Source organism: Lagenorhynchus albirostris, chromosome 5 (assembly GCF_949774975.1).
Source record: "Lagenorhynchus albirostris chromosome 5, mLagAlb1.1, whole genome shotgun sequence".
In the NCBI taxonomy this organism is placed as follows: domain Eukaryota; kingdom Metazoa; phylum Chordata; class Mammalia; order Artiodactyla; family Delphinidae; genus Lagenorhynchus; species Lagenorhynchus albirostris.
This window is the reverse complement of record NC_083099.1, coordinates 113,683,423-113,701,863: the sequence shown is the minus strand read 5'-3', so window position 1 is coordinate 113,701,863 and position 18,441 is coordinate 113,683,423. Positions and strand designations below refer to the sequence as shown.

At 37.0% G+C, this 18,441-nt stretch overlaps 1 protein-coding gene across 1 annotated transcript in view; it reads right to left on the bottom strand.

The window, feature by feature from the left end:
- ROBO1 (roundabout guidance receptor 1) overlaps positions 1–18,441 on the bottom strand; it is a 74,527-nt gene that overhangs the window by 5,359 nt on the left and 50,727 nt on the right. The window contains exons 17-19 of the mRNA XM_060150751.1: positions 15,287–15,693; positions 12,242–12,394; positions 4,522–4,830 (exon numbers count right to left, since the gene is read on the bottom strand). Of these exons, the coding sequence (XP_060006734.1) occupies positions 4,522–4,830; positions 12,242–12,394; positions 15,287–15,693 (869 nt within the window). The remainder of the gene's footprint in view (positions 1–4,521; positions 4,831–12,241; positions 12,395–15,286; positions 15,694–18,441) is intronic.

Here is an 18,441-nt window from a genome sequence, read left to right as displayed (position 1 = left end):
TGTGTGTGTGTACAGAAAAACCTTTTTCTCCACTTACCCTGGGTGATTTCATCCATTCTCTCATATTGTAAACTTTTCTAGAATACAGCTGCCATGAGGGCAGATATTTTTCTCTGCTTTGTGTACTGATACACTCTCAGTTTGACATAGAATAGGCCATCAGTAAGTATGCTGATTGAATGAATGAGTGGCTTAACTTTTAACTCATCATGATGAGTTATTAATTTATATTTCCTGAACTCTGCCTGGTTGAACACTTCCCTCTTGAGAGTCCCTCACACTCCACATGTTGAACATTGACTTCATCATGTCCACCTCTCTGAGATTTCTTCCCTCTCTGTATTCCCTAATGTAGTCAATGACATCACTCATCATTAAGATATCTAGGACAGAAAACTGGAATTATTTCAGGATCTTCCCTCCCTTCCAACAAACCTTCCCATAACCCTTAAAATGTATCTTTTCCACACATTCAACTATATAACATGTAAGGATGATTTTAACTCTAAGAAGTTTCCTGAATTTTCCCACTCACTCATCCCTGCTCCCACAGCTTGGTTTATATTCTCTACATCTCTTCTGGGGGTTGAAAATATCTTCTAACAGGTCTCTGCTTCTTAAGTTATTTCCCTCTAAACTGGCTTACTCAGGCACCTTCCTTTTATAGTAACTACAGGCTCTCTCTGATTTAAGCTTACGTTTACTGCAAGAGCTTCATTTTTACCACTTTACCATGTTTAATGTCTAGTAATACTGAATTTCTTACAGCCTCTTCAATGTACCTCAACCTTTCATGCTGACTTTCTCTTCCAGAACAATCTATCCACTCTTCTTACTTAAGCTAAATTCCACCCATCCTGGACACTCAGCTTATGGGTCATTTCCACCAGGAAAGATCTAGAAGTCTTTCTTTATATTCCATCTCCCACAAGACTGGGCTAATTTTCTCTTCTCTGGACTCTCAAGTATCAGAGCATCATAAACATTAACTGGGCATATAGCCTGAGAAAACCATAATTCAAAAAGAGTCATGTACCACAATGTTCATTGCAGCTCTATTTACAATAGCCAGGACATGGAAGCACCTAAGTGTCCATAGACAGATGACTGAATAAAGAAGACCTGGCAAATATATACAATGGAATATTACTCAGCCATAAAAAGAAATGAAATTGAGTTATTTGTAGTGAGGTGGATGGACCTAGAGACTGTCATACAGAGTGAAGTAAGTCAGAAAGAGAAAAACAAACACTGTATGCTAACACATATATATGGAATCTAAAAAAAAAAAAGTGGTTTTGAAGAACGTAGGGGCAGGACAGGAATAAAGACGCAGATGCAGAGAATGGACTTGAGGACACGGGGAGGGGGAAGGGTAAGCTGGGATGAAGTGAGAGAGTGGCATGCCCATATATGCACTACCAAACGTAAAATAGATAGCTAGTGGGAAGCAGCCGCATAACACAGGGAGATCAGCTCAGTGCTCCGTGTCCACCTAGAAGGGTGGGATAGGGAGGGTGGGAGGGAGACGCAAGAGGGAGGAGGTATTGGGATATATGTATACGTATAGCTGATTCACTTTGTTATACAGCAGAAGCTAACACAACATTGTAAAGCAATTATACTCCAATAAGGATGTTAAAAAAAATATATGAGTGTACCTGTGAATCTATAGATACCTGTCTCCCTCTCTGACTATAAGCTCCTTGAGGTCAAGGTTCATGTTTCCGCAAAAATCTCAGAACTAGTACAATGCTTAATAACACAGTAGATGTTTGATATGTGTAGAAATAAATTGAACTAACTGAGGTAAATGTCAGCAAAAATATCAGACCCTGAAGTCTAGAAGACCACTCTCCTTAATTAAAAATAACCATTTGTTACACATGTAAATCAGGGAGCCTCTTTTATTATAAATAATGTAAATTGAATTATGAAGGTTAAAATTATAGCAATGTACAGAATTGATAATTAAAAGACACATAATTTCATCTCTTTGTTCTAATTATGCATACACCAAGATCTTTCCGAGTTGTAAAATTTTCTCCTGAAGAATTGAGCTTACTTTGGAGGAAGGTTGCCTGTGAGCAGCAAATTGGTCTGCACTTTCAGCCAGACATAAATTTCATAATTTATGAATCACTACTTGGAGTATAATCACACAAAGTTAAAAGTTCAGATCACCTTTGGCTTAACTGACAAAAACAAGCAAAGTTTTTCAAACTTCAGATTGTGGTGATGTCACCAAGTACTCTGCGGTCACATAGGAATGCACAGTGTTACCATCATTTCACGGCTGAGTCCATGCCTGGATGAGGGATTCAGGCTTCTGTCACAGAACAAAGTGAAACTGTCTTCCATATTGAAAGGAAGTTGCTAATGACCAGATGCCCGTAGTAAATAGAACAATAGATTGATGTCTAATCTTACCAAAGTACAGCTTTGAAAATACAGTTGTAGTTAAAGTGCACTTACAGCCTTCTAAGATTCATTTCCCCATCATTCTTTCCTGATTCCTTCATCAATCACCTTCCTTTTCTTGTATCTCTTCTGCCTAAATAGTTTCTTCTCCTTATTCTATAATAATGTTCAAATACACTATCCTAAAACATTTTCACAGATTCTGCCTTCCTGTCAAACCCTACCTCGACCTCTCTTCTCCTTCCCAACCTTCTGCGAAGAGCCCATACTCATCACCCATTTCCACAACTTCCATTCACTTTCCAGCCCCCTACAGGCAGGATTCTATTCTGACTACTCCACTAAAAACAGTTCTTTTAAATACAACCCACAAAAAACATTTTGTAAAATCTGTGTGTCCTCCACCCATTCTCTCACCCTCACCCCCATTCACACCCACCTTTCACTTCTGTGGCATTTTATAGTCCTTCCTATCTTAAAATTTCTATCTCCATTCTTTCTAGGATACTATTATTTCTAGCTTGGATAGCTTGATTATTTTATATCACTGGGTAGATCCACCTCAGTTTCTATATAGAATGTCCCTCTGCCGAACATGTAAGTATGTATGTATGTATGTATTTTTATTGAAGTGTAGTTGATTTATAACATTATATTCGTTTCAGGTGCACAACGGAGTGATTCAATATTTTTATACATTAGGCTCTATTTAAAGTAATGGCTATATTCTCTGTGCTGTACAATATATTCTTGTAGCTTATTTATTTTATACATAGTAGTCTGTACCTCTTTATTCCCCATTCCTATCCTGCCCCTCCCTCTTTCCCTCTCCCCATGGGTAACCTTTAAATACAATCATCTCTGACTGTGGTGTGTTGGAGAGAGCTCACTTGTTCTCATAAGAGCTCACTGTACTCGTCTCCTCCCAACTCCACATACACTGATTTCATATTAGTAGCTTGAAACTAGCCATTTTGGGAGTAATTGCACAACAGAAGTAAGCAAATGGCTACAAATTGGAGGTTTGTTTTGTTTTCTTTCCAGAGAACTGATTGTTAAACATTATCTACCATATCACTCACTGCAAGATAATTTAGCTTTTGTAATTCAAACAATTTTGCTGGTTCTAAAATCCACTCTCTACCTACAACCTTACTCCTGATCTTTAAACTTAGTTCTCTAAGTTCTTATTGATTTTCTTCATATCTGTGTTCTTGTCAGTACCTTAATCCATTCATAACTGAAGTTATTTTCCACAAGACTTTTATCCGTTTCCCCATTCTTCTTTACATTGGTTAATACAATTATGTTCCACTAGTCATAGAGAGCCATCTAGTTAACATCTGAGTAACTTTTCTTTTACTCCATTAGTTCATTTTACTTTTTTACATTCAATTAGTCACCAAGTCCTATAAGGTCTACCTCTGAAATGCCTATGTAGTTTGTTTCTCCTTTTAATTTGCATAACTGTTTTAATTCAGTGCTTTCATATTTTATACCTAGATTATTTTGCAATGTTCTGATACTTTCAGCTACCCAATTCCCGACTCTTCCTTCACTGTAGAGTGCTGTCAGTTATTTTTTTAAAACACAAATCTGATTATGTAATTTCTTGATCAGATTTTTGGCTGGCTCATCACTGCCCATATCATAAATCCCAGACTCTTCAGAATAGTATTCCCTGCCTTCCCAGTCAGGCTAAACCACCTTTCTAGTTGTATCTTTTACCATTTGTCCCTGGCCCCAAGTATCTAATTCTCCAGCCAAACTGTAAATAAGTATTCACCAAACATTCATTTTCCCACTTTCATATTTTTTCACCACTTATTTCCTTTGCCAGATATCCCCTTCTCCCTGTTTAACTTGTGGAAATCATGCTTTCCTTTAAAATTCAACTCAGTTGGCACCTCTCCAAGGAAGACTTGCATATGTCATGTATTAGAATTAACTGTATTCAAATTATCTGGGAGCATGCCTGTCTCCTCCAACAGAGAGCAAATTTCTAAATCTCACACTTTGCACAGGATCCTAAAGAACCTAGCAGAGTACCACGCAAACACGTTCAATCTATATTTATTGGCTGCTTGACTAAATCAGTACCTTGGATGAGATGAGTCTTTGCTGGTGGAAGGTCTCGTTTTGCTGCCTTGTTTCCTCGTCCTTTCCCATCATTTTGCTGTTCCTGTGCTTCTCTGGGGTCACCTGGATTTGGTCGCATTTCAGCAACTTGTCTTCCATCCAATACTTCTCTCCCCTTGTAACTGCCTCCTTTTCTCTCTGATGATCTGTCTGTTCTCGTTTCTATGGAAGGGAGTTTTGGCACCATTACAGGTCGTACCTCCAGCTGTGCCTTGGATTGGGCAGTGGGTGACTTTATAGCAGGAGGTGGCACAGGAGGAGGTGGAAGATCTAAAAAGAAATATTTAATATACTGTAAAAGTTTGCCACTTATAAAGTTGTCAACATTAGCATTGCCATTAGAGTCACATTCAACTGTGAGATAATATATCTTAAATGAACTGGAACAACTGAAGGCAACCAAGGAATAAGATGACCAACAATTTTAATGTACTCTCATTTTTATCTAGCACAGGAATATTGAATCATAGAGCTGGGACTTAGAGGTTATCTGGTCTTGGGATGGCTACCATGGTGGTAGTTATGTATGCCATAACTTTCTCTACTGCAACCACGGCAGATTTTCCCAATTGATTTCAGCGTGATGTTGCTGATTCCAGATGGATACCCTTACGCTTGAGGCAATCACTTCAAATTGACTGAGGCTGGCACTTGAGTTGAGACCTATTTGCCATCCCTAATCCACCCTGAATCCTTTCTCATTTTGTAGATAGGGAAACTCAAACACATAGATCTTAAGTTATTTTCCAAGCTTAAAGGTAATTATGATCAGAATCAGGACTAACGCCCCCAAATTCTTAATTTTTGGTTCACTGTTGTTTATACTACTATTTCATTCTATCGCATGTTCACAATCTACCATTCACTGATGGGATCTCTCCACTTTGTATATGCACCCACAGATTTTAAACAAGATGATCACTAGTATAAATCTAATTTAATCTATATCTATAATTATATATTAATATATTACACATAATTGGATATTATATATAATTCAACTTCTATTATAGACATACTTAAAGATAAAAGTAGGCGTAAAATTTGATTTCTAGAAAATTCATTTCCTTTAAGTGGTGTTATTTTTTAAAAATGACTCCTATGTACATACTCCAGGGAAAAGAAGTAAATAACCTAGTAATAGCTGGAAAGTTAATAGAAGAATATGAATAGCTTCTAGTTTTAGGCTGTTCCGGTGTAGTCTGGAGGATGGATTAAAAGGAAAGTCTTGAATCCAGGAGGCCAAGAAGTTATTTTAATAGCTCAGTAACTAATGATAGGAGATAGAATTGTATTGTTGCCTGTTCAGATGGAGAGTAGATATGTTTGAGAAAGTAAAAGGAAGAAAAATCAGTATTATTTAATGATCAATTGAATATAGTAGGGGAAGACTATCCATTAGATTACTTTTAGGATTTTTGCCATAGTTGACTAGAGGAATGAGAGAAACATCTCTGAAGATGAGGAATATAGGGGTGAGGAAGAGATGGTTTGCAAGGGAAGAACGTGAGTTCCATTCTAGAAAAGTAAATAGGAGGAGCTTTTGAAGTATCCAGATAGAGATGTCCAGCAGGTTGTTGTACATAAAATCTGAATTTCAAGGGAGGTCAAAACCAGAGACACAGAGGTTTGCGAATTATCAGCGTAGTTTTTTTCATCATGACTTTAGAAATGGTAATGTTTCCATATTTGCAGAGAAATGTCTGTGTGATAGAATAAGTCAACTAAAACATGTACAGAACATGTATTAAATGCTTAGTTATTACAAACTTAACATTAAGATTTTCCACAAAAAATATACACTCACATGGTAAAAATTCAAAAGTACATAAAGACTAGGAAATACAATCCTTTATACCTCCCTACCTTCATTTCCAATCCTCAGTATTGGTGCAGAGGTAATCAGTTTGAATAGGTTTTTATAGATCATTCCAGAAATTATTTATGCATCTAAAGCAGGGCTGCCAAGTTGCAAAACTCCAGGGAACACCATTCACATTAGGAACTATGTAAAATGGCCACATCTGGGATTGCGTAGAGTGGCTGTCTGCCTATCAGAATGTGACAGTCTTTCTTTCTTAGTAACATAAAAGGGATTGCACTTTTTTCACCTGTGTAGTTGTATACATTTTCATATGTGTACATATAATTACCTCTTTTTATGAAAAGTTTGTATAATGTTCTGTTTTATGAATATATCATTATTCATATCAATCCCTACAGAGGAATATTTAGGTTATTTCCAGATATTTTACTATTATTAGCAATGGTCCACTGACTATCATTTACATATAACAGCATAATAAACTCTTGAATATTAAAATTGTGCCTTGAAAGTTCTTAATATAATAGCAAATTAAGGGTTCTAGGAAGCATCAGTTTTAATCTAGTATTTCTCATTCTTGTATTTTTTAAAAAAATAATTAATCCTTTTCTTTTGTTCCTTAAGTAGATACGAATTTTTAAAAACTAATTTTCTTTTGACCTTATGTGCTATATAACTAAGGCATTAGAATTTGTTGTATTGGTTTTTGAAAGCAGAAAGCTTGAGGTACCATCTTACTACCAGCTGTTTTACTTAGGACTCCATTATTAAAAGTGGTCAGACTGTAACTTGCATTTTGTTGTTGTTGTTGTTAGTTCTCACAGCTCACCACGTTCTCCTTTTCATGTAAACGGCCTCAATACTTTTTATCTAAAATGGGGGCCATGGGCTTCCCTGGTGGCACAGTGGTTGAGAGTCTGCCTGCCGATGCAGGGGACACGGGTTCGTGCCCCGGTCCGGGAAGATCCCAGGTGCCACGGAGCGGCTGGGCCCGTGAGCCATGGCCGCTGAGCCTGCGCGTCCAGAGCCTGTGCCCCGCAATGGGAGAGGCCGCAGCAGTCAGAGGGCCGCGTACCACAAAAAAATTTTTTAAATAATAATAAAAATAAAATGGGGGCCAAAGTACAGTCCATAGCATTAATTTTCCCAAGAATCTGGGAAAATCAAAAGATTTTTTTGTCTTACAACATAAATTGCTGTTGTCACTAGTGTTGATTTTCCTCCTTTACGACTTTAACAATTTGTTTTAAAACAACACTTAAAAAAAAGTACTTGGGCTTCCCTGGTGGCGCAGTGGTTGGGAGTCCGCCTGCCGATGCAGGGGACACGGGTTCGTGCCCCGGTCTGGGAGGATCCCGCATGCCGCGGACCGGCTGGGCCCGCGAGCCATGGGTGCTGGGCCTGCGCGTCTGGAGCCTGTGCTCCGCAGAGGGAGAGGCCACAACAGTGAGAGGCCCACGTAACGCAAAAAAAAAAAAAAAAAAAAAGTACTATCATGATATTCTCCCTCATCTGCTGCTTGTTTATTGAAAACAACCAAAGAGTTAGAAGACAGATTGTAGTGAGTGGCTTAAAGCCAAGAGGCCCAAGGCTGAGCTGTTCTAAGTTCAGACTTAGCCTGGGACTGACAATGCGAGGAGAAAAGCCTAATTCAGAACATACCTGGAAGCAGAGCGAATGAGTGACTGCAGGCTCATTTCTGCACTATCTGCTTGCTACAAACTCAAACTGATTGCAAACACAGCTTATCAGGAAGCTGATGACTGCCACTATCATCAAATCATAAAATGTCTGGGCTTATTGGATCGCAAAGCTGATGACTATCACTATCATAAGATCATACAAAGCCTTGGGAATCTATAACTCTCGAGACAAAATCTATTACTGGATGCTCTATATAGGTATATAGATACACCTGTATCTATAATACAGGTAGAAAAAGAGAAGAGAATCCAATGATATTTCTAAGAGTTCTAACTTCCTGCATATAATTGCCACTGTATATAAGTGACAGAGGGGAATGCTGGTGGGCATAATTTCTTAATATAAACAGATTACCAAATAAATTCTTTTTTAGGTATTGTAAAATCCCTGAGTCAAATCAGGGATTATCATAGTATAAACAATTCTATATTTCATAAAGTGATAAATAGTACTTTCATCCAGTTCATACCCCTAATAGCTAAAATTGGGTTTAACAAATGGGATTATGGAACTCATATATATGTATAGACTCTTTCTTTATACAATCATATAAACACCATTCTTTATACAAGACTGTCTAAATACCAATATAATGCATGTAAAGTAATACGTAAGAACATACACATGGAGACAATTCTGCCGGCGTTAACTCACTATGGAGATCCAGCACTCTATTTACTTAACTACTTAAATTCCCAGACCTTGTAATTAATGATATATCAAGTCAAAACAGCATCATTCCAAAGAGGGTGGTGAATTTATAATTTATGAAAAGTAGGGCTGGAGAAATAATGTAGATTTGGTTTTTAAATCAAGTATGTAAATGCTTCAGAAGGGGTTGAAAAGCGGTGGAAAGAATCAATTAGAAGATCCTAGAAATGCACTTATGCTTGGCTTTAACTCGATAAAAGTCTGACTGATAAATATTCATATATTTTAATCCTACCCTTCATCTGGGTTCAACTTGGAAGCGGCAAATATGAAATAAATAAAGAGTTGGATTCTGCCTGTCAGTGTGTCAATAGCATGCAGCCTTCTGCTTTGCAATGAGTACTCCGAGTGTTTGTGAGACCCAGCATTTACCTGCAAACAAGGTATGGCACAGTGCCATGGAAGAGGGGCTTGTGGGCTGTTATGGGCTGAATTGTGTCCCCTCCGAAATTCACATGTTGAAGTCCTCATCCCCAGTGCCTCAGAATGTGACTTGTATTTGATGACAGGGTCTTTAAAGAGGTAACTAAATTAAAATGAGGTCCTTAGGTTAGGCCCTAATCTAACCTGACTGGTGTCCTTGTAAGAAGAGGGCACATACATTCACTGAGGGAAGACCAAGTGAAGACACAGGGAGAAGGTGGTCATCTACAAGCCAAGAAGAGAGGCTTCAGAAGAAACCAACCCTGCCTACACTGTGATCTTGGACTTTTAGCCACCAGAACTGTGAGGAAATAAATTTCTGTTGTTTAAGTCACCTAGTTTCTGGTACTTTCTTAGGACAGCCCTAGAAAACTAATCAGAGCTGACTGACAAGGATCATCACAAATTACTCTTTATCATTTGAGACCCAGCCACTCTTTATCTCTCCTTATAGAATTTACAAAAATTCTGCAAAGGAAACTGATAATTTGAACAAAATTGACAAAGTAAAGATGCTGCACACTCGACTGACATACCATAGGCTGAAAATAGCTCACGTAAGAAGTCTATTGACAATAATCAAACTCATCCATCACAGTTGATGTATTTTAATCATAAAAAGCAAAAACGAAAGAACCCTCCAGGTCTTACTAATATATTTAATTCTCATTTTCACAATTCGCAGCTCTTTAAATTCTTTCTTTCCCTTCCCTCTCTCTCTTTCTTTAATAACTGTACAAATTGTATCTGCAATTGAGTTTCTTCATGAATGAACTGTAAATATTTTTTTCAAAAAATGAGAAAGTGATTTCTGATAAAATGATGTTTGTTTCCATGCTATAATCAGTACTATCAAGAGTATGTGCATTTCTTTTATTGGGTGCATTAAGAAGTATCTGCATTTAAATGATTTTGGTTCATCAATATGCATTATGGAAATGTATAAAATAACACATAGCTTTGTTATTTTTTTCGTTACCAAATCAGAAAGCATCCAGAATTATATTCAAGACTTGTTAGTACAGTAAACATAACTAAAAGACAGTTGGTTATCAAAATGCTAAAAGGAAGGTAAAGCTAGTATTTAAAAAACAGCTTTAGTTGTATCTCAATTTTGTCTATTTCTGTGACTTAGAGAAAATAATTACTGGCTTCTACATTGTGGTATATATTATGACTACTCTGCATAATCACTTGTGAAATGAACATTTAGAAATTTAAATAATATTTCTTATTAACTTTTTCGCTTTCAAATATTTTAACATATTTCTTTGGTATTTCTGAAATTAACTTAAAAAATAACTTGGTTGCTTCATCATTCAATTTAATAGCTGTTATTCAGGGATTAGTTACAATTTATATTTAATTATTAAACACACTGAAATAAGTACTACAGAACGTGGGGCAATAAATATAGATCACAATTTTCAAGCACAGTGTAATTTGTAACTGCAACACTATGCCCTTTAACTGGCATGTTTACATTATTTAAAGCATTTTTTTTATTGGAGTATAATTGCTTCACAATACCGTGTTAGTTTTAAAGCATTTTAAAAAGCATCACTCAATGCCAGAAGCCCCTTGAAACAAGTATAAATAAGAGGTAGAAAGAGCTACACAAACCTTTAGGCTAGGTTTTTTCCCTGATGTATTCAACCTAGATGTATTTACATCAAGGTTTGATGTTTGACCAGTTTTCTCTTAGGAGCACTCTCTTCTAGATAATAAAAACTGATAGAAGAGCTATAAAACTTGTAAGATGCCATTATAGGGATCCCATAAATGTAAAACTGCCAATAGAGTTTGGGGATTTACACCTAGTGTTTGTCCCTTCACAGAGGGAAACATGCACAAAGCCACTATAATAACCCTTCAAAACCGGATGATATTCTGACAGCTCAGTTTCGCTGACAAGAGTCCTGGGCAGGATCCAGGAGGCCCAGGTGCGCTGTGTCATGCCAGTATTTAATGTAGTCTAATATCAGATAGATGCTAGTGAGAGAAAATACTCCGAATAAAGTATAGATAATAGCATGGACAGCCACTCATTGCAAAATTACTTGTGCTCATCATGCTGTGAGCTTTGTATTAAATTTTTTCTGTCAAATGGCAGGAATCAGAGAAGTGCCTCAGAAAACCTTCCTTGTAACCTTGGATAAGGATCTATAACATTGGTCTTTCATATGGTAATGGAAAATGATGCCCTTTGCGAAACATTGCTGACTGGTAATGAAGGTTCTATCAGGTTGGGGAACAGCGCCTGTGACAATCTTCTCCCCCCAACCCTTTAGCAGATTCAGCAAACTTGACAAGATGGGTGAGTCTGAGAGAATTTATCTTATGTGAATTTCCAACAAAGCCCTTGGGGTTGTTTTATAAAACGAGAAGGTGGCAGTTTAATAAATGCCGGGCCACCTGAGGCACTTTCATTAAAGGCTTTCTCTAGACAACATCACAATGTTTGCGGTATTCTCCTGTGCTCCCTGGAGAATACAAGCCTTACTTCTTCAGTGAGAATGGATACTGTATGTGAAGGCATGAAGGAAGATGATTCGATTTGCATTTTGGGGCACAGACTAACTGTTCATATCATCACTATAGTTAGAATTTATGTTCAAATGAGCTTATTGTCTTCTATTTGAATGCAAAATTCACCAGGAAAAAAAGTGAGGACATTTCGGAAGAGTTATCAGTGAATGTGGTGAAGGTTAACCCTATGCCATGACTTCAACTACAATAATGTCTATTTGTTTAAGACTATATAATAACCTTTTAAGAATATTAAAAGTATTATACATTGTTTTACTTTCTGAAATAACCTACTTACTAGAAAACTTCAGGGACTTGAGATGCCTGACAAGATATGGAAGTCAATCATTCCTATAAGTAATATGAGGCTTACTGTTTAATGAATTTTTAATGTAATTTCTAATGTCAGTGGATGCATTTTCAAGTCCTGGAGAGCCAGGGTAAAGAGGAGAGATTCATAGATGTTTCCATCCGTTTCAATGGACTTACCATCTGTGTAGGCTTCTCTGCGCAGATGTCCTGGCTGGTGTTTTTGTTTCTTGGCTGGTCTGGCCTTCTGTACTACCGCAGCACTCATGTTGCTGTCTGTGGAAACAGGACTGGTGGGTCTAGGACACTGGGATGCATGAAAATGTCGGCGGCCTGAGGAAAAATATCAGAGCCAAACTCACCAATAAAGTTTAATTTAACACTAATAATCAAAATAAAACACTAAAACTATAAACATCCCTAATTTAAAAAAAAAGCTTAAATAAACTATTCTAGTAAACAATAGGATTCTTCTTATTCTGCTTGAGAATACCCTAAAATACCCTACTGGAAAAAATACCCTAAAAGCATTTTCAGGCTCTTTTTTTTTAACCATGATACCTTTATTCTGATACCTATTTATTAAAGAAAAACATTTTGACTGTTGCATCTACCTTCACTAAAGTGTTATGATTAAACAAAAATGTTAATTAAATTTTTACATAATATATCCAATGTCTGTTGCTTTCTCAAAAGGAATAGCCGGGGCCCTTAAGAAATTCATATTCTAAGAATGAACAGTACAAAATACATCCCTTATTTTAATTAAATATGTTTGTGCTATTCTTTGAAGACAGATTCCTAGTATCTTAATACATTCTCAGATATTTTCTCTTAAGGTGGCCTGGAATTAAGCTAGCTCACGTATTCAGACCTGCCAAAAATTACTCACACCCCTTTTCTCTCACAAGATATTTATTTGCTGGTTATGGATATTTAAAGTGACCCCCTCCAGAGACTTTTATATTTTTTGGTGATGGTATAGGTAGTTGTTTTCGGTTATTTGATTTTAGAGGGACAATATTCACAGGTGATAAATGACTCTGCTAATCAGACATGGTGCACTGTGGTGCTCTCCAATTCTCTGGCTTTTTCTTACAGAGACATATTACAACAGCACAAAATATTTAATCCATAATGGCAGTGGAGATCTATTGGCCCTACACTTGACCTTTGTTATTTTGGTTCCTTGAAATTCCAGAGATTCAAATCCAGAACTTTCTGTTGTACTACAAGAAACCTCAGAGAGACCTAGACAATATGTGTTTTGGCTATAAACAGAAGAAGCCACATCTAGTAAAATCAACACATTTAAATGTGCTAACGGAAGCATATTAAGTAAAAGACATTAATGCAGCCAAGTGAGAAGCAATGTGATTGGATTATTCATTCATATTAACTTCAAGTCATATGATAAGCAGCACCCTTTCCTGAAAAGAACACTTTAATAAGCAGAGTCCAATGCCTGTTTAGTTCATTATAATTATGAACCGAATGAAAACCAGAAGAGCCACTAAATTACAGTACAATAAAATATTAAACCAAACTCTTTTTAGCTATGATGGAGACTATTACAATTAAAGTTACATATCCATGAAAAGAGAATTAGGGCTGAGACTGAACCCATTACTCATTCTATTGTATAAGGCCATCTACTGCTCATAGACCCTAAGGCATAAGGTCGTTCGCAGATGCATTTTCGACATTATTTCTATGTCTTGTTGATTTAATGAACTGAAACACACGCTTAATGCAATCTGAAAGCAGTAGTTTGAGATGCTTAATTTCACTTATTTATTTATTTTTTTACAGAAGATTAAAAAATAAGGAGAAACAAAAGCTATATATAAAGTTAAATGTTATTTATTTATTAGGAACGATAGATACGTTTGCATACTTATTTTATTATACCCAGAAGCAACTAGGAGAGAAAAAGGAAATTTGGTTGAATATCATAAAGTATAGGGCTGGCTGAAATAAGTATGCATTCTATGATAATAGTTTGAGAGATATTAGACATTCTTTTTTCCTGCAACACATTCTTGATAAATAATATATAGGAAAAGAAAACTTTATGATGTGAGTTAAATTTTCTCTGAATATATTCTACACTGATAAGAAATAATGACCAATCCAATATCTGAAGAGAACATGGAAAACTACCAATGTGATAGTTATTAAACTAAGAAAAATAGAACAAAATAGCAATTATTGATTTGTTGTGATAGTCTTTCTCAGAAATAGCTCTCTTTTTGACCACATTATTTTTATTCTATTCATATTTTCTTGGTTACCAGAAATATATATACACTCAACATGTATATGAATGTATATATGTACATATTCCATTATACAGAAATGAAAATCATGTGATAAATGTATGATTTAAATTAAAATTTTTTTCTTTCTCATATTATTTACTTTCTAAACAGAGTTGGGAGTGGGAGATAAGTAAGAATGGGTTAAAACATAAGAATGAATATACAGTAATTAAAAACAGGCTACTGGCAATGAAAAGGGAAAATAGATGGAAAAAATACATAAGCGTTTGGATTAACTTGCTCTCCAAATTATTAGATTAACAATGTATACTTTAAGTATCGAACATACTTATGCTTGAAAATGTGTGTATAGTACAAACATCTTTATATCTTCTCAATTAAATGAGTGTTCTAATTGAGAGGGCATGAAGAGAATAGGGGTTAAAGAGAAACAGCCCAGTTTCCAATGGTTGAGTGTCCCCTCCGGACATTTATCTATTTCTCCTAGACACTTTCTAATTAAATGGGATGAGAGAACTACCTCAATGAATTTTATTTTGGTGACTTTTTACATCTTAAAAAAAACCATATAACACAAACCTCATTTAACTGACCATATACATTCCAAAAGAAATTGTACATATATTTGCTAAGACTATCTTAAAAATGAAGACTTTTCAGGTAGCTTCACTCACATTACATAGGATTTATTAAATAAAAATAAAATAGAAGATTTAAAAAGCCTGTTATGAAAAAGGGTATAAGCAAGCTACATCATCATCTTGGACCTTGGTTTCCTTAGGCAGCCAAAAAAAAAAAAAGAGTAATAATAGTTGCATTTCATATAGGACATAAGATTATGGATCTCCATAATCAGCAACATACGATTATGGATCTCCAATCAGCAACTGACAAATGCACATCGAATTTTCTTTCCCAGCTTGGAGAAAAGCGGACGACTTACCAGCAGCATCCTGCATTTGGCGCCGTGCCACTTTCAGACCAGCGTACTCTGCTGCTGCTGCCACTGCCTGGGCAAAATCGGCATCGGTGAAAAAGGAGCCATCAGAAGAACTAACACTGGAGCGTCCGCTGGAAATGTTGTCCTCCTCTGAGGCTGAGCCCCAGCCATTGATCATGGACCCAGTGACAGAGCTCTCCAGGTCCCCAACACTGGAGGCAGGGGTCTGCTCAAGCCCGCGTAACAAAAGCCTTCTGGTCTGCATCTTGGCTACTTCCATGTCGGCTTCGTCTTCTTCCTCTTCTGGCGCATCTGTATCCATATCTGAGACAAGAGGTCCTGAAATGTAGCCATAAGTATGGGGTGGGGAAATCGGCCGTGGAGGTGGAGGAGGGCTCACCGGCTGCCGTCTGCAGGAAAATGAATAAACAGGTATGGCTTAGCTCATTACTTAGGACACAAAAGCATAAATTAACCAAGAAATTCACAAGTCTTTGCTTCCGTGGAGATAATTTGTTCAGGAAAAACAATGGTAAATCAGAGCATGTGTATGTTTTATTCTGAGTTGTAAGAAATTTACCTCAAAACCAGAGGTACTTTTTAAAAAATTTTTTTGCAGTACGCAGGCCTCTCACTGTTGTGGCCTCTCCCGTTGCGGAGCACAGGCTCCAGACGCGCAGGCTCAGCGGCCATGGCTCACGGGCCCAGCCGCTCCACGACATGTGGGATCTTCCCGGGCCGGGGCACGAACCCGTGTCCCCTGCATCGGCAGGCGGACTTTCAACCACTGTGCCACCAGGGAAGCCCCAGAGGTACTTTGAAGTATGGTGGGCTACCTTTTGATTCAAGCTTAATAGAAATATACTCATCTATCTATAAGTCTCCTTACGTTTTATCTTTTGGATTACGTTCAGTTAAAACAGGGGTAAGTAATACCTATTTCAAAATCGACATCTATGTATTTGTCCTAAAGTGTATGGAATATTACTGACAGCTTATTATGACCAAAGACAGCAGACATCAGTCCTGAAACAGGCTGCTCCATAAACATATAAACATGTTCCTTTCCCTTTCCTTCATTGCCACTCCCACCATTGTAAGCAAATGGACTCATTCATTTTGACTATAGAGAGCAGAATTTTATAGGATTAAAAAATTATGCACTGAGCATATGACACAATTTCCTTTAGATTTTAGTCTATTAAAAAGGTCTAAGAGCCAAGAGCAGTTTTTCTCCAAATTACTTACTTATAAAGATTATTAGCTATTTGCAAGTATATTGCTTTTACCATTATTCCACCTGTTTAACAAAATGCTTACAGGTATTTTTCTTGATGCTCTGGAAGTTAAGTTCCAAAGTTCAGGACAAAATAAAGCAGTACCCTACAATTTAAGTTCACAGTTACCAATAATTGGTTTCAACCATCTCTCCACAGATCTGGGGAACATCAGTGAAAAGCAGTCCTCCTACCCTCCAACACCATCACACACAGTGAATATAAGATGACTGAGAAGGTAGAGAGCTTTCGGACATTAGTGGAAAGCAAGGTTTGTGGAAATAAGCTATTCCCAAGGCTGGAGAATGCCAAGAGATTAACTCCTAATTAGGAAAGTGCCTGAAAAAAGGGACACATATAGTGATTTCCACTTGGAGGACTACTTAGTGATGTGCTCAACAGTCCCAGTGCTCTCTAAGCAAGGTTAAAAAGATGACATAAGGGGAATATCATTTGGAAGAGTCATGACAACACCTCATCAAATTCTGTGCTCCTGAGAAGTAAAGAGGATAGATTCCAAATAAGCCTGCCGACCTGAGCACTAGAGTTGGAGGGTAAGTGACATTAGGATCTAGTGTAATCTGGTGACCCTATGGCTTGGGAGGCTAGGAGAGATATGGCATGAATGCCACTCACTGGTAGTCCATCTGAAGATGTGGCTAAATTGTTCAAGGACTACAAATGCCTATCGATGCTGTCCAGGACTGAGTCCTTCATCAGTGGAGGAAGTTGGTGCCAGCCCCCTTCCCTCACCATTCTTGTGATACTCAGAGAGCAAGATGAGACAGAACAGTCAGTTGGGCTAACCAAGGAGAAGACCGGATCCTCATCTACTTTGCTCTTTTTATGTGCCCTTTTCCTTGCCTTAGCGCTTGGGAGAATGCACTAGGAAGAGTGAGGAAGGAAGTGATTAAAAACAGAATACACCCATTACTCCATGCCACCATGGCCACAGGCATGTGCAATCTGCAAAAAAATCTGGAAATGCATGATTATGGTTTTAAAATTAACAGGACCGGGTCTTAAACTAAAAGAAAGCAAACAAACAAAAAAAATCATATAGGATCTGGTCAAGATCTAACTTAGGGACCTGCTATAGAGAGGGAAACGGAAGTTCAATGTAGCACAGTGGTTAGGGTGGCATGGCAGTTGTTCGAAGAAAAAAGTGTTGTGCTTTTTATCCCAATGAATTGAGGCACTTCAATAAACATGTTTTATTAACACAAATGGAAAGCATTAAAAATGAATGATTACTAAAATACTACAGTTAACTAATTTATTGAGCACCTACTTTGCAGCTAAGTATTTTACAACGTTAACTCATTTAATTTTCTCAACAACTTTCCAGGGTACTTATTTTATTATTATTTTAACAGATAAGGAGATTGAAATTCAGAGGACATTGAAATTAAGGACCTTGCCAAAGTTCCTACAACTGGTATGTATCAAATTTAGAATTTAATCCCACATTCCATTTCCAAGGCCATGGCCTTTCCTCTAAGAATGGTGCTATTACACACACATATATACACACATACACACATATATATATACATATGTGATATATATACACATACACAGTTCTTCAGTATAATGTGTTATTTTTCATTTCTGGGTCGTTTCTAATGCATCTGTGTGTGGCACTAGAAGAAACATGAAGAATATGCCAAAGCTGAAGTTATTTAAGAGATTAAAATGGATAATTGTTTCAATATGGAGTGTGTTACACACACAGGATGAAAACCTTTATTTAATTTGGATTGTTATAAAATACCATACTTAAAAGTCAATTTACAGTGTTTCTCAGCAGGCACACCCAAAATACAAGAAACTTCTTTTTTAAATACATGTAAGACTTTTTAGCACAAAAGGGACTATTTT